Consider the following 16,405-nt stretch of genomic DNA (forward strand, 5'->3'; position numbering starts at 1 on the left):
AGGAAGGAAGAGATAAGAAGCATCAACTTCTTGTTGCAGCACCTTAGTTCATTAATTGTTTTCTCATATGTGCCTTGATTGGGGTGGGGGGCTCCAGCTGAGCATTGGGCTTCAAGCCAGCAACCATGGGGTCATGGCTATAATCCTGTGCTCAAGTTGGATGAACCTGTGCTCAAGCCAGTGACCTCAGGGTTTTGAACCTGAGTCTTCAGTATCCCGGGTCAATGCTCTGTCCACTGCGCCACTGCCTTTTCAAGCAATAAATAAAAATGTTTTAGCCCTGGCCGGTTTGCTCAGTGGTAGAGCATCGGCCTGACGTGCAGGAGTCCTGGGTTCGATTCCCGGCCAGGGCACACAGGAGAAGCGCCCATCTGCTTCTCCACCCCTCCCCCTCTCCTTCCTCTCTGCCTCTCTCTTCCCCTCCTGCAGCCAAGGCTCCATTGGAGCAAAGTTGGCCTGGGCACTGAGGATGGCTCTGTGGCCTCTGCCTCAGGTGCTAGAATGGCTCTGGTTGCAACAGAGCGATGCCCCGGATGGGCAGAGCATCGCCCCCTGGTGGGCATACCGGGTGGATCCCAGTTGGGCGCATGCGGGAGTCTGTCTGACTGCCTCCCCATTTCCAACTTCAGAAAAATACCAAAATAAATTTAAAAAAATGTTTTAAAAAGAGAAAGTAAGCTGAGGAGGGAACAGATACTCTGCCATGTCCTCTAAATGTTAAGGGACCAAGTGGATCCAAGGTCACAGAGAAACTGAAGGGCTGGAGGGTGGAGTGGAGAGATACAAAGGGGATTTTTCACTTTGCTGTGTGCAGAATAGATTGGAAGGGGACAGGTGGGAGGCTTTTATAATCAGACTGAAGGTGATATGGCCTGAATTAGTACAGAGGCAATTGGGGACAGGGAGAAATGAGGGAAATCCCAGAGACATTTAGGCAGGAGAATTCACAGCACTTGATAGGGAGGGGAGGTGTGAGTAATGACACCAGATCTATACCGTCATCTGCTGGGCGGATGGTGAAACAGCCCCAGAGACTGGAGATCCAGGAGGCAGAGCAGGTGCCTGAGGGAAAGGAAGAATTCGACTGGGAGCAGAGTGAAGTTGGGGGTACCCCTGCCAGGCTGGGAAGAGATCAGGGCTGGAGGTGATGATCTGGGAGTTATCAGGTTCCTGAGACAAGGGGAGTGGGTGGTACCAGTCAGGAAGAAGTATCGAGAAAGGAACCCAGACATCCCTGAGAAACACCCCCATCTAGGGACAAACCAGCAGACAGCCTGCTCTGAAGAGTCATGTGGGGTCACCAGAGCAAAAAAGAGTATTTTCACGTAGAGGGAGGGGTACCTACCCAATGACAGCCAAGGCAATGACAAATATCTTCTGGATGTAGCAACATAATGTCAGTGAGCTGCAGAAGGCTGAGGAGGAAAGGAAGGAAGTGATGAGGTGGGTTTCAGCAGGATCGAGGAAGAAAGGCAGTGTGTTGAAAACTGAGGAAGAAAAGGTCAGAAAGCGGGATATTTGAATGTAAGATTTCACAGAAGGAGATGACAAAGGCTACATCATAAGAGTGAATGGCCGAGGGGACAGCTGATGTGTCGGGACTGCATACATTGTTCACACCAGTTGTGTGGCCATGCTGGATGATAAGATCTCCCGTGGAGAGGAAAGCAGGACCACAGTCTTCACTGAATGAGGGGCATCTGCCCATGAGGAAGACTAGCAGAGTGTTGAACCCCTTTCCCCACCCCCCTGCATGCCTCAAAGAATTGGTCTTTTTCAAACATGGAGTAGCTTAGGCCCTGAGGGGGCATGGAAGTGATTTGCCAAGGCCAACCAACTAGGAAAATAGCAGCCCAAACTGTAGCCCAGACATCTTTGGGTGGCTGATACTTGTGGGCCTTTATCCTCCAAGTAACTCCAATTCATCTACCTGGGTACCTGACAGGGCTCTCAATCCATTAGTACTGTGATCATTCAGTCTCTCTCCTTTCAACAGGCTGCCATCACCTTCCTAAATTTCTGGGTGGCAGGGAAAAGCCATGTTCTGGGTTTGGGAGGAATCTTGTTCTGAAAAGCACTGGTAATTATGACACATTTTGCTTCTGTCCAGGCATGCTGGATAAATGTGCTTGGGTGGAGGCATCATTAACTGGCATGGGAAGCTTTGTAAAGGATGTGCAGCAGGGCTTCAAGGCTGAGAACTCAACAAACAAATGACTCCCTTGCTAAAAGAATTCTCATCTATGACACAACTACTGTAGTTTAGTGTGTTTTTTCCCATTTGGCAGGTCAAATTTTATGAAGACCTTTGAGGTTTGAAAGCCACAATATGGTTGTTTTGGGAATTTTCCCCCTGAAATTCAAATGATCCCTTTCCTATAGCCATGAAGGTGGGGCAGTAATCAGAACTCAGGATTTTCCTATAATCTTTGGGCAGTAACCAGAGGGGCAGTGGTGGGATTCAGCTGGTTCACATTGGTTTGGCAGAACCAACGCTTAGTTTTTGTTGAGTTCAAAGAACCGGTTGTTAAAGCGGCACTTGTAATCAGGTTTCTCTCTATGGCGCCTGGGCAACCACCCAATGTGCAAATCACAAATTTACATTTCTTACTCTTTTTTAACATTCATCTGTGCAACAGCGTACGTATTCTAAGTGCCCATAGTAATGTTTATTCTATCCATAGGTGAAAAAATTTGCAAGTATGGATGCCCATCAAGAAGCAATATGGCAATAACAGTTTTATTGTTTTTTGTCAGGTACTATTGAATATTTTTCCTTAATATTTTAAAACTCTTATAACAATCTAGTTTTGTGTATACCTTTTATTGTTTTTATTTAAGTATTAAATGCATGAAATAATAAACTACCTTTGGTATCTCATTTTTTATACTTAAACGGTCATTAGGGCAGAGAACCGGTTGTTAAATTAATTGAATCCCACCACTGCAGAGAAGAAAGTGCATTAGTCTATTTTGTAAGTGTTCTAAATCAAAAGGTATCATTTTTGGATAAATGTGTCACGGTTCAGTGCTGTGTGACAGATGGGAAAATCCAATGTAGGGCATGCAGGAAGGACTCTGAGAGGCTGCCTGGCACGGTAGGCTAATATGAACTCATCTTGCTTCGTAGTGGATCATTCATATGCACTTTCTGAAAAGAACTGTTTGAGTATCTCGGTTGTAAAACTGGAGAGGTCACCATTGGGGTGAGAGATTCCCTGCAGTAGCCGATGGAAAGGATGGGGCACGCAGAGACACTTTCACCCCAGGAGCCTTGCAGTTTGAGAACACTAGATCAACTCCGGGCTTGCTTTCACCAGTTAGAATACCGAGCCTGGGGCACCCGGGCTAGGTCCCCACAGTTTTCACAAGGCCTGAGAGTAAGTGGTGCGCTTTGGGTGACCACTTGACAGCTCCAGCTGGCGATCTGCAAAGTGCTTTCCTCCACCCAGGCAAAGGCGCGTGACTGCCTGGGTCCTTCTACCCGTTAACCTCACATTCCACACCTCATTCCCGCCCACCTAGTAATCAGATAACGGGATTCCTGTTCCCTTTCTTTGCAGGGTGCACCCTTTTGGCTTCTCCCCACCCGTCCATATGGCCAACGGTCCTGGGCATCCTCCCGGAGTTACCCTGGAAACCTTGTGGTTCCATTCTGCGCTTAGACCTATACACCTCGGGGCAGGCAGGGCCCATCCTGTCCGGAACTTGCTAGGGTGAAACAGCGCAGCCTTATAGTACTGTCACTAAGGCCCAGGCCGGCCCCGCGGCTGCCCAGCGGGCGGAAGAGCGAGGGATGCCCGGGCTTCCGGCTCGCCCGGCCGCCGCAGCGCCAACCCCTCTACACGGCTACCCGAGGCGCGCCGGGGGACAAGAGAGATGCGCACTCTTTGAGGGTCTTCACGCCCGCGTCCAGCCGGCAGGGCACCCCGGGACCCCCACCGAGGGCCATTGGCCCCGCCCATCCAAGCCCACCGGGTCACGCGGCCAGAAGCGCCCCGCTGGTAGGTCACGTGACGGTAGCGCGCCGTTGCCTTGGCAGCGGCTGCGGCCGGCCTGCGGGGGCGGGGCAGCCCGCGGAGGCGGGGCCGAGTGGGAGCCCGCGGGACCCGCTGAAAGAGGGTGGGTGCCGCGCTCTGTGCCCCACCGGGGCCACGGGGCCACAAGGCCATGCCATTGCCGTTGCGAGCCCGAGTCGGAGCCGAACTGGAGCCGAACCAGAGCTGAGCTGGGCCGGACGGGCAGAGCAGCTCGGTGAGTGCGCGTCGCTGGAGGTCTGGAGGAGGTAGCCGGGTCCCCGCCCCGTTGGCAGGACCGGAATTGGCATCGGGAGACTCAGCAGGGTAGGGGACGCGTTTTCTCCCGGGCAGGCTCGGAATGGGGCAGCTGCGGGGCGGAGACGCGCCAGATGACCCCAACTCTGCGGAGCCCCGGGCCATGTGCGGCGCGGAGAGGACTGGGAGGTCGGGGCCGCGGGCCGCGTCCAGGTCCTGCGGCCGCTGGGTCTTTCCTGGAGGAGGGATGGAGATGCTGATGGACGCCTCTAGGAGACCCCTGAAGGGACTGCTGGGCCCCTGCCCCGCGCAGGTGTAACAAAGACAGAAAGAATGAAAGACAGACGTTTCTGCGGGGCACTCGCCATTGCTCACGCCCCAGGTGCTTAAAGGAAGTGAAGACAGGCAAACCCCAAACCCACCCCCTGGATGTGTTTCAAACAAGCTTGTCAGGGAGAGTAGCTAATCTAGAGAGAGAGTCCCCGTTAGTGTTCCAGACCGCCTTTCTCTGACTTCCCTTATATAGAAACAAACAAAAACCCTTCGAGGTTCCGCCAGGAGAGCCTCTGCCACCTGACTGAAATGTCGGGCTCCATCTTGCCCCACCCTACCCCTTGCCTGTGTGAAGTGTGAGGACCAGACTTTGCCCTTCCTCGGGCAGGGGACGCCTGGCTCAAGGGAGAATGGTGGGGCTGGAAGGGATAGAATGAATTTGAATGAGGTTTGGGCTGCTCCCTCTGCAGGAAGTGGCTTCTCTATCTTCAGGACCTGGGCTCCAAGCTGACAGATAGTCCTTCCTTCCCACCCCGAGAATGTTTACAGGGCTGCTGGGACTGCCCTGGCCGCTCCCAGGAGGCCACTGCCAGACCTTACTGCCCCGAAAGCCCTCCATCTCCACTCTGGAACTTAAGCCCAGTTCCCCAGGGCTACCCCATACATGCCTTTGTCTTTTGGGGGGCCACCAGACCCTCCTGCCATTTTATTGGGCACACAGACCAGGCTGACCCCGAATTGTTCCCCTCATGAATTCTTTCCATGACCCACACAGTGCACTGCGGAGAAAGCCCAGCACAGTCAAACTGCCTGGGCTGCCCTGGGCTTGGCTTCCCCTGCATCCAGCCCCTCCCCCCTCATTTCCGTGATCCCTCTGCAGCCAGCCTTTCTGCCATGTCCCCTGCCTCCCAGGACCCTCCCATGTGGGCAGCATCTTGTTTCTGAGGGAGGGTCCCTCTTTGCCAATATTTCTTTCATTACCTATGTCCTTACCCCCTATCCTTGCTCCAAGACGGGAGCTCCTCCCTGCCAAAAGCTAAGGTAGCCAGCACCTTCTCTGCTCCCTCAGCCCTCACAGTCCCTCCACTAAAGCATTTAGCTTGGCCCTCACACCCCCTGGATCAAACCCACAACTTTGGCCTATCAGGATGATGCTCTAACCAACTAAGCTACCCAGCCCGGCACGTTTTTCATCTTTGATGTCTAAATAACAAATGCTATCTTACTTTAGGGCCCAGTAAGCATCTCTTTGATACAGGATATTGGATGGAGAGATGGATACTCCTTTTACCCCTCCACAAGCAGTATACTGTCTTTATCATACCTGTAGACCCATTTCAGGTTACATATGGAATAAAGAAAGAAAATGTGAATTTCCAAATGATGCCATTCTAAATTATTTGCAGCTAGTCAAGGGATTGGTTAGTGAGCAACTTTCCTCTGAATTCTCCCACAGGGAAGGGACCTTCCAGTGGTTAAAGTGCTTGAAAGCAGCGCTGCTGGCTGCGGATACGGCAGGGGGCAGTGACCAAGTAGGCACTCCTAGAAATGACCTGGTAATTGACATCCCTAGCAGAAGTAAAAGAGCTCAGAACTGTTTCTCCAGGGTCCTGTTGGTCAGTAAAAGCTGTGCCTCCAGAGTCTGGCAATGAACAAAGAGGAAGACACCCCAAAAGAGAGAGCTCTTCCTACTTCCAGGACCTTCCCATAGAACCCTTTCAGAGGTTGCCTGGATGGATCAGGTTTGGGACATTTCCTCAGTGGTGCTGACCTAGGGAACCACCCCGACCCCACCCACCCATCCATAGCCATGCTCCCTGGGATCCAGAAACCCTGATCTGTTTGTAATAGCCTTAAGAAGGCTTTTCGTGGGTCCTGTTCGGGCCTAAACATACAAGTTAACATCTGATGCCAACTGAGCTATGAGGTGCCTGTGCCCTTGAAGCTCGCCCTGCAGATTAATTAGAGCTGATTCCGCTGTGCTTCCACACAGGCCAACCCCTCGGGCCACATGAGACTGCCAATCCCTATTTGGATTAGTGGAGATTTGGGTTTAAATTCACAAATCTTGACAGATCAGTCCTTCTGATCTTTATTCCATGTTATTGTCACACCAGATGTCTACCTGGGATAACTCCAGGGGTCTCCAGTCTTAATTTCTTTTAAAACATTCTCATGTCAATTGGTGTATTTAATTTTTCATTTTGCTAAATGTTTCCTTTGCAGCCTGGATGTGGCTGTACTCTAGGTATATAAACCAAGTATTTTTTTCAGCGTGAACTGTACTGATTAAAATTTAAGTTGGATTTGAGAAACTAGTAGCTGCTTGGAAAGGTGTGTTTCACAGTTGACCTCTGGACATTGCAAAGCAGTTCTGAGTTTACAGGTCCATTATTTTCTTTTTAAGAGCCTTGTAGGGTGGGGATGCCCTCATTTAAAGATGAGTGAGGAAAGCAAGGTCAAGGGTCATGCTCAGCATCACACAGTCAGGTCAAATCCAGACTTGGTAACTTGAGCTCCTCGGATCTTTCTATATGTTACACTTCCTACTCCCTGAAGATAGGATTATCTGAGGTGCTCTTGGCCAACCATGGAATTCCATTCACCCAAGAGCCACCCTCTAATGGAGCCCTCCTGAGCTCGGGATGGGAGGCCGGATTCTAGCTTTGCAGAAGAACAATGGTAGAAACTGTGATGGTTCTTGGAAATGTACTCTTGACCCTCCTTTCCTCTGGTCCCCATGTTCTAGTGTGGAGACTGCATCAGAGACCAGGGCTCCCCACTCACATACCCCTGGCCCCCATGGCTCCAGTGAGCCCCAGTAAAGATCAACTGGGCTTGGATTCTGGCTTTTCCAGGTGGGAACCCTGTGGGATGCCTGAGTGTATCTCTCTTCTGCCCCCAGCTTGGCTCCCAATCATGAGTGCTGAGCTTAATGTGCCTGTGGACCCCTCTGCCCCCGCCTGCTCTGAGCCTGGTCACAAGGGCATGGATTACCGGGACTGGGTCCGCCGCAGCTACCTGGAATTGGTCACCTCCAACCACCACTCTGTGCAGGCCCTCTCCTGGAGGAAGCTCTACCTGAGCAGGGCCAAACTGAAAGCCTCCAGCCGCACCTCCGCCCTCCTTTCGGGCTTTGCCATGGTGAGTGCAAATACTTGGTGGGAACATAGCCTGCAGAATGGGCTCTGGCTAATTGATATCCTGTGATGCTGCAGGGAGCAAAGCAATCCCTCTGGGCCCCAGTGGCAGCCAGGATGGACCATTAGGAAGTTTCCCCACTTCCCATCTCCTCCAAGGTGACTGCTGGGGGATACAGGGGGTCCCAAGCCTCTGAACCTACAGAAAGCACCATTAGGGACTGGCAAGGAAGTTAGAGTGTAATTAAAATAGCTTCAGGGGGCCTGACCTGTGGTGGCACAGTGGATAAAGCGTCGACTTGGAAATGCTGAGGTCACCAGTTCGAAACCCTGGGCTTGCCTGGTCAAGGCACATATGGGAGTTGATGCTTCCAGCTCCTCCCCCCCTCCTCTCTCTCTGTCTCTCCTCTCTCTCTCTCTCTATCTGTCTCTCCCTCTCCTCTCTAAAATGAATAAATAAAAAATTAAAAAATTAAAAAAAAAAAATAGCTTCAGGGGCCTGACCTGTGGTGGCACAGTGGATAAAGCGTCAACCTGGAAACACTGAGGTTGCTGGTTCAAAACCCTGGCTTGCCTGGTAAAGGCACATATGGGAGTTGATGCTTCCTGCTCCTCTCCCTTCTCTCTCTCTCTGTCTTTCTCTCTCTCCTCCCCCTAAAATGAATAAATAAATAAATAAAAATTATATTAAAAAAATAGCTTCAGGGTATAGGATTTCCTGGAGAAAAGTACCCACATCTGCCCATGTCAGCCATCACCCAAGAGTTTGGAAATCTCAAGGACTTGAGCAGGAACTGTGGAATTGATTGGGGTTTGCACAGTGTAGCCCAACTGGGGTGCAGATGCCCCCAAATGTGGCCTCGTGGGTGACCAAGCAGAGCCTCTGGGCTCACTCTGAGCTGCCCAGCTGTGGCTTTCCCTCTGACTCATTCCCCGGGACAAGAGTCCCTCAGGCAAAGCCCTCAGCCCACATCTCTTTAGGGAATTGTCCCAGGGGCACAGATGTCAGGAGTCAGAACTCCTGGGGCTGCAGCCACCTCCCTATCTCTGTTGTATGCTCAGAGGTCCTACTGGGCCAGAAACAGCTTCTTTATGATGCAGAAACATTGTTCTTCCATAGTCCGGAGCCTCAGTGCTCATCAGAAGTGCAGAAAATGAAAAGCTAGCAGAGTGAGCCACTGTGGCCACTCCCCTGACAAGGGCCTACTGGCCAGCGGTGGGGCCGCCTTTGGAAAAATGACACTACACAGTCAGGACATGACTTCATATAGAGCAGGGTCACCAAATCTGAAAGGAATAATTTGGATTTAGGTCTAGTTTAAAGGAAAGGCTTATTTAGGTCATAAGTTTTCTTTTTTTAAAAAACATAATTACAAAGGTACATGACTACATGATGCATAACTTTGGCTCATAGTGATCTTCTTGTGGTTTCCATCAATTTAAAAAGACAGAATTTTCTCAAGCTTAGTTTTAAGGAATGTGTAAAAGTTTAAACATCACTATTAAAATTAGAGCTTTTCTACATCACAGAATTATAGTATTGTGTTACATTTTGCAGGCCTGTACTTAATTTTTTTAACTTTGGGAAAACTTAACTCTGAGAAATATTGCAGGACAAATTCAGTGAAACAGTTTCCTTTCTGTGTGGAGCACAGAGCTCAGAAATTGCTTTTGTCTACAGCTGCCTTTTAGACCCTGGCCTTCCAAACATTTGGATTTCCAAACCTAGGAAATCCTGTTTTCCAGCCAACAGAATGCTCACCCAAGTTGAAGGCTTTAAAACCATTCATTCAAAATTTGAAAATAAGCCCTTGAATAAAATTATTAAAGAAAGTGAATTCTGGAGGAGTAGTTTGAGACCTGCTGGCAGCCTTCAGGGGTAGGAAGTGGTCTTTGAGTGGGAACAGTAGCCGCTGAGAGGCAAGGAGCCCTGGATATGGGCCCCAGATGCTGTCCGTCCTTAGCTGGGCAATGGCAGCCGTACTTCCCCGTGGTGATTCATTTCTTCAGCATTTATGGAGTATCTCCTGTATACCATCAAGTGCTTCATTAAGCAACCTGGGAATACAATTTAAAAGCCACATAGTGTCCTTGCCTTCTCTTCTAGAAGGTCCCTCTCTGGGAGGCTGCCTCAGCTTAACACACACTGGAACTTCCTCCATGATAGTGGAAGCTTGGAAGCAAGGGAAGCAGCATGGAGCCGGACAAGGGTGGGGACAGCAGCAGTGCCGCTTGATCAGATTAACTGAGCGCCAGTAAATCAGATAACTATTCAGACTGTAGTGCAGCTGGGAGAAAGAAGTGACCACTACACATGCTCAGGGGAGTGACCAATACATAACCTCAGCTAGCATTTTGGCCATGGAAACCATAGCCAAATAAGGGTAGGGACATGGAAAAATGAAAATAGGCAGATTGCTAGGTGAAGTCCCTCTTTATATTATGCATTCCCTAATTAGAATTGCAAAACTGTTCCTTTGTCCAACAGTAAGCATTTCTGACCAATCTTAAGCTTATTTCTTCATGTTTATCCTTCTCCTAACAGAGAACCAGTGATCAGTGATCTGAGACACCCCCCACACACTAAAAACCTTTACATAAAAACAGTTAAAAATGGTCTTTTGAGGCAGAATAAAACTTCCTTGTAGGCCTTTGGATCATCTTTGTTTCTTATCTCTGAGTCTTCTGTAGTTTACAACATCCTTTTGTTGGGTCATATCCTTTGTGGTAACAAGAGCCTACCCAGGCCACAGGGACCCTGAGAAAAGGCCACCCCTTAACTCCTGTCCTTGGCCACTATCTTTTTGAAGCAGTAATCACTGCTGTGTTTCTGTTCAGATGTGGTCCACTAGGATGCCTATCTTCTTTTTAACTACCAAATGTTCCGTCTGTGCTGAGGGAATGAGGCGCTCACTGTAAGTGGTGCTAGAAGTTGTAAAATCTGCTTGTTAATCTTTAAAGATAGGGATGGCTCCGATCCAGGAGTCACACACAGTGAGTGGGAAAGCCTTCCTATGGCTTCTCTCTTTCTGCCTCCCACTCCCTTCCTGGTCTGATATTTTTTTAACTTCAGGTACCTGGAAGAAGGCCCTTGGGAGTCCCAGAGGCTTTGCTGGGCCTGGACAGAACCCTCCAGTGGGGAGGTCCACGGTGCTGAGTCCTGGGATGGTGGGGTGGCAGAATGCTGAGCCTTGGAGGGAGCTCTTCTGCCTGGACAGGGTCTGACAGGCGAGGGCAGAGGCAGGAGCTAGCTGCTCAGGCTGTACAGTTCATAAGCACCCGAGGGCCCGGGGCAATGTACTCCCTAAATGGCTAGAGGCATCCACTGCTACAGAGATAGAGATTACATAGGCTTCTTCTGGTTCCCTTTGTGTGTCTTTTATTTCCCCTTTCATTTAAAAATAATTCTTATCGGTTATTACATGCACATAGTTTAAAATTAAGTACAGTTGACCCTTCAGCAACAGGGGTTTCCTGCGTAAGCCCACCTACATGTGGTCAGTGCCCCTAACACTCCTGGGCTGTTCAAGGGCCCATGGTACCGCTGAAAAGGTTCATAACAACCCCAGCAGACCCATGTTCTCCATTCCCCGGAGGCAACCTCTTGCAGCTCAGTCAGTCTTCTTGTTTCCAAATAACAGTGGGAGACTGCTTGATCTACCCATGTTAGACGTCACCTGTTGGCATCCTGTGGCTGTGGTGGTTAACTCAGCTCATTCTGCCTGGTCTCCTTCCCACAGCTGCCCCTCCTCGCCATGGCCTCATGTCTGTCTGTCTCCATTCCTGACCTCCAGATATGCAGGTTTTTCTTTCTGGCTTTTGGTGTCAGCTGAGAGCTGTACCCTGTGGTCTGTGAGGCTGTCTAGGTGTGCAGCTCTGAGTCTGGGGACCATCAGGAGTGTCCGTTTTTACTTTTTTTTTTTACCTTTTGAAAGGTCAGGTTTTTTGTTTTGTTTTGTTTTTTAAAAACCTTTTGATTGATTTGAGCGAGAGAGAGGGAACGAGATCATAGTTGCTTCACTTGAGTTGTTCATTGATTGCTTCTCGTATGTGCCTTGTCCGGGAAAGCACGGGGTGACCTCAGCATTCCAGGTCGACACTCTGTCCACTGTACCACCACAGGCCAGGCTCAGTTTATATATATTTTAAAACAACAGGTTTTTTTGTAGCTAAACCACACTGCAGCCTGGCTCTGGTATCAACAGCAAAGCTACATGTTCCCAGGGAAGTGTGGCCTCTGCCCTGGCTTACCGCGCGGCACCTCAGATGCACCCTACATTCTGTGTCTGGGAAGGCACCTGGAGGTGACCCCGCCCGCCCCACCCCAAGTTTCTGTAGTCTCTGTAGTTTGATTTTTTTTCTCAGTGAGATATTCTTTAGCTAATCAGAAAAAAGGAAAGTTCAAAACAACTGAACAGCAAGGAGGGTACCCTGTGCTCTGCAAAGGCCTGGAAGGCGGATGCCCGGCCCAGCAGCACTTGCTCCGCCTTGCAGGTGGCCATGGTGGAGGTGCAGCTGGAGACGCAGTACGAGTATCCACGGCCCCTGCTCATCGCCTTCAGTGCCTGCACGACGGTGTTGGTGGCCGTGCACCTCTTCGCCCTGCTCATCAGCACATGCATCCTGCCCAACGTGGAGGCCGTGAGCAACATCCACAACCTCAACTCCATCAGCGAGTCGCCGCATGAGCGCATGCACCCCTACATCGAGCTGGCCTGGGGCTTCTCCACTGTGCTCGGCATCCTGCTCTTCCTGGCTGAGGTGGTGCTGCTCTGCTGGATCAAGTTCCTGCCTGTGGACGCACGCCACCAGCCCGGCCCCGCACCTGGCCCCGGCGGCCACACGGGCTGGCAGGCTGCCCTCGTGTCCACCATCATCATGGTGCCTGTGGGTCTCATTTTTGTGGTCTTCACCATCCACTTCTACCGCTCGCTGGTGCGCCACAAAACCGAGCGGCACAACCGCGAGATTGAGGAGCTGCACAAGCTCAAGGTGCAGCTGGACGGGCACGAGCGCAGCCTGCAGGTCGTGTGAGGGCGCAGCTCCCGGGGCTGGGGGCCAGCGGGGCAGCCTGCCCTGAGGGAGTCTCAGAAATGTGCGTTGCCAAGTGGCTGCCTGGACCCTGCCAGACTGTTCAGGACCAGAGTTTTTCTCCTGTCTCAATGCCGTAAAACCTGGATCATCTTCCCTCAGAAAATGAAAATCCTTAAATAAGAGGCTGTTGCTAAGAGCTTAAGGCAAATGAAGGCTGAGACCTTGGCCCTGGGGAACCCCGAGACAGGAGGCAGGGCTCCAGCACTGCAGTCCTCCCAGCAGTGTGGAACGAGCAGCCAGCAGTGCAGGGAGCCTGGCAGAGGCCCAGTCAGGGTAGGGCTGCATGGCATCCAACTGGCACATCTGATAGTACCAGCCTGCTGTAATGGAGGGGGACTGTGGCGATTTGATGGACACAGGATTACAGCTGGGCCTGGTGCTTCCCTCCCCTGCTCTGGAAGGAGTTGGGTGGCCCAGCTTGTAGAGATGGCAGGATGCTGGGGCACATGTCAGCCCAACAGGTGTGGTGGGAGATGTCCACGCTTGGAGGCCTGGCAGGATCAGGGAGGCGTGTGTGGGGCAGCCCACTTGAGGAGGCTGTTAACTGAGAGGTGCTCCAAGGCACACTGGACTCAAGTTCTTTCTTCCCAGCCAGCCTGGAACCCTGGCTGCACTGACCCAGCAAGGCTACCAGGTTGGGAAGGGCTCACAGTCCAGAGGCCTTCATCTCTTGGCCACAGAATGCTGTCTGAGCCTGAGTTAGCTGATCCTCTGGGCTGTGACCACAGAAGACCAGGAGCACTTGCTCAGGTGGCTGAGTGCCCATCGTGCCAGCAGTGGGAGGGGCAGTTTGGGGGACTTCCTGTCTAAACAAGGCATTGGCCTGGCTGGTCTGTTGGTGGTGTTACCAGGGGCCAGCCCTGGCCAAATGTGGGTCCTGCTCCTGACATGGAAGAACTGCAGAGAAGGCACGTCACACAGTGCTCCTTCCTGGGCCCCAGGCCTCACCACGTGCTGGGGCCCAGCTCCCATGTTTACTGCGTGCACAGCATGGGCTCTGGTGTTTTCACTAGACATCTGGTTGCCCTAGCTCATGTTCTTGGGCTGTTCACATACAGGCTACAGCTCAGCTTCTGTGTGAGCGTGCTGCTCCCCAAGCTGCTTTTAAACATGTTTACCATACCGGCCAGCAGCCATTTGGAAAAGGCGGCCTTTTCATTTGTTTTCATAGTCATCGGACTTCATGCTCTGATGGCATTCCTGTCAACAGCCTAATATTTCTGTGGGGTCTGGGTTGCTTGTGTCAAGAAACCCTGGCTGGTCTGGCTGAGGTTTCTGGGATGTGACCTGCTGGTGAGAACGTAACCCTTAGTCTGTAACCCTGAGATGCTGATGAGAACTCTGGGAGCTGTCTGAGAACCACCAGTGCCAGTGTGACACTTACAGCAGCCTAGACTCCAGGCCCGAGAAGAGCCCTGGAGTCTTCTAAAGGGTGTGTCCCTCGTATCTGCTGCAGACATCTGTCCTAACTTGCTTGCTCTCTAGTGCATGTTTCCTCTTCCCCAGCCTTGTTTAAAAGGCTCATCTGGTTTAATGTGTTTGCTTTGCAAAGAATGTCAGCATCACTGCAAGCAGCCACTTTGTGTCCTGGCAGTGAAGACAGGCTGGCTCTTCCCTACAGCAGGGAGCAGGCAGCAAGCCCTTACTCTGGCCTGAGCCTTTTGAGTGGGGCCATGCTGGGCTCATTCCTGCTGCTGCTTTCTTGGCCATCTGGTATCCCTGCCCCAAGTGTGCCTGACCCATGGAATGCCACGCTCCCCACGCTGGAGAGCACTGCCAGTGCCAATGGGGCCCGTTGTTATGCCTGATCCATGGGCAAAGCTTTTAGACTGGCCACAACAGGGTCAGACACTAGGTGCCGAATGACTGTGCCACACGATTGGGGAAGATATCACATACCACGTTTAAACACGGGGAGAATAACGTTCCTGTCATTTCTTGTTCTCTCAACCAGAGTTGCTTTCCCAGCTCCAGCCTTTCTCTAGACAAGAGACAAAGAATTTCCGTGGGAACAGAGATGACAGTGGGTCCGGGGACTAGTGCTGGGGACAACTTCAGGGTCTCCCTGGAGCTTGTTAGGAGATGGAAGATAAGCTACTAGTTGGAGCTGCAGGAACAACTCAGCAGGGCAGTTTAGGGGAGGGGCTGGAGAATTACGGGCTAGAAATTTGGATCTGGAGGTTGAATGTGACTGGGAAGTGTTCCAGTACGGCGGCCTCTCCTGCCTCTCCGTGGTGAGGTGCGTGGGTCGCCCCGGGGCCAGCGCGGGCTTGCCCTAGTTCCCTCCGAGCAGAGCCTTCCTGGTGCTCATAAAACAAATGCCTGCAAATACTGGAGGCCTATTCCCAAGTGGAACACAGTCTCCAGTTAGTACCTGACCAGAGATTTCAAAACTCATGTTTCTATTTTAGAAACTGTGAGGGCAGAATGTAATTTAGTGTCGTCTAGGAAGGTCTGTGGAGGATAAAACCACAGAAGCGTGAGTGGAGGTTCATCTGCAGTCCTTCCCTGTCTTGTTCTGATTATTCATTCTGCATGACACTGTGTAGACCATGTATGGTGTGCAGAGCCATGATACTGTGTAGCTCATGTATGGTGTGCAAAGCCACTGTCCTGTGTATAGATTTTTAAAAGTTACCCTGGATTGAACTGAATAAACAAGTTATACATTGTTTTTCCTGTTCTTGGAATGCAGATGTCCTTCCCTGGTATCTGCTGCATCCTGGACCCTCTAGCCCCTCCTGCCTCTTCCTAATTGCTGGTCACCAGCCTGTGTCCCAGGTGAGGGACTTCTTTGGAATAGAGAGACAGGTCACTCAGACCCAGACATGCCACGAGGCTCCCACCAAGTGGGGCCCCTCTGCCTGCAGCTTCTCTGCCCAAGCGGGGCTCTCCCTTTCCAGAAATACAGCAAGGGGCAGCCCCAAGTAGAGCCAAGTACCAACACAGCCATCTGGACAGGGTCAGCTTGAAGTCCTCCAGGAGAGGGGCCATCGAAGCTCTGGGCCCACTGGGCTTTCTCCAACCCCAGGAACTGTGGCTCTGGGCCGAGGCCGGCTGTCCAGCAGTGGTGCAGACCCCTCCCTTGGTCTGGTGGTACTCATGAGGAAGCTCCCAGGCTGTTTTATAACAAAGAATTTGTCCTTTTCTTTTTTTGGTCATAGAATTTCTGTTCATTGCTCTTAAGAATTAGGTGTGACAAGCGACTGGCACCACTGTATACAAAAATTCTGCCAATACAGGGGGCCAGGCTGCCTCTGCAGCCCAGATGGAAGGGCATCAAAGGCCTGGGCTCGGGCAGAGCTTTGGGCTAGCAGAATGCTCTTTGGACCACTTCTCCAGGGAGCCTAGCAAGCCTGATGTGGCCAGGCCCACTCACCATCCAGCTGACCTGCTGAAAGAAGACTCATTCCTGATTCAGATGCTTCCAGAAGGTTGGGGGGAGGGGGGAGGGTCCACAGAGACCTGGGTAGGGCCCAGCAGGGTGAGATGGGACAAGACTGAGCCTAGTCTACTCTAGAGCTGTTTAGAACATGCTGAATCCTTTTCAGCCCCTGCTGTCCCCACAGGGGGCTGGGGACACGGTACAGGCAGTTTCTGTACAAGTCTTGCCAAAAATAACCC

General features: G+C 51.5%; 1 protein-coding gene across 4 annotated transcripts; it reads left to right on the forward strand.

The window, feature by feature from the left end:
• The first annotated feature begins 4,056 nt into the window (after positions 1-4,056).
• Positions 4,057-15,455, forward strand: ORAI2 (ORAI calcium release-activated calcium modulator 2). Of its 4 annotated transcripts, none has more exons than XM_066274476.1 (3): positions 4,057-4,254; positions 7,453-7,691; positions 12,182-15,455. In XM_066274476.1, exons 2-3 carry the CDS (start codon positions 7,467-7,469, stop codon positions 12,719-12,721), a joined length of 765 nt encoding a protein of 254 aa, XP_066130573.1. In that variant the 5' UTR covers positions 4,057-4,254; positions 7,453-7,466; the 3' UTR covers positions 12,722-15,455. The 4 variants fall into 4 exon arrangements, with proteins under 4 accessions (XP_066130573.1, XP_066130572.1, XP_066130571.1 ...); XM_066274474.1 differs by having other exon boundaries at positions 4,219-4,343; XM_066274473.1 differs by lacking the exon at positions 4,057-4,254 and adding an exon at positions 4,361-4,487.
• Positions 15,456-16,405: the final 950 nt, after the last annotated feature.

This window comes from Saccopteryx bilineata, chromosome 4, assembly GCF_036850765.1.
Source record: "Saccopteryx bilineata isolate mSacBil1 chromosome 4, mSacBil1_pri_phased_curated, whole genome shotgun sequence".
NCBI lineage: Eukaryota > Metazoa > Chordata > Mammalia > Chiroptera > Emballonuridae > Saccopteryx > Saccopteryx bilineata.

Excerpts from the sequence above, each read along its gene's own strand:
- ORAI2 (XM_066274473.1), top strand. The coding sequence starts at position 4,409 with ATGACCCCAACTCTGCGGAGCCCCGGGCCATGTGCGGCGCGGAGAGGA. Across the intron at positions 4,488-7,452 it reads GGGCCGCGGGCCGCGTCCAG|CTTGGCTCCCAATCATGAGT; the intron begins GTCCTGCGGCCG and ends TTCTGCCCCCAG. Across the intron at positions 7,692-12,181 it reads TCCTTTCGGGCTTTGCCATG|GTGGCCATGGTGGAGGTGCA; the intron begins GTGAGTGCAAAT and ends TCCGCCTTGCAG.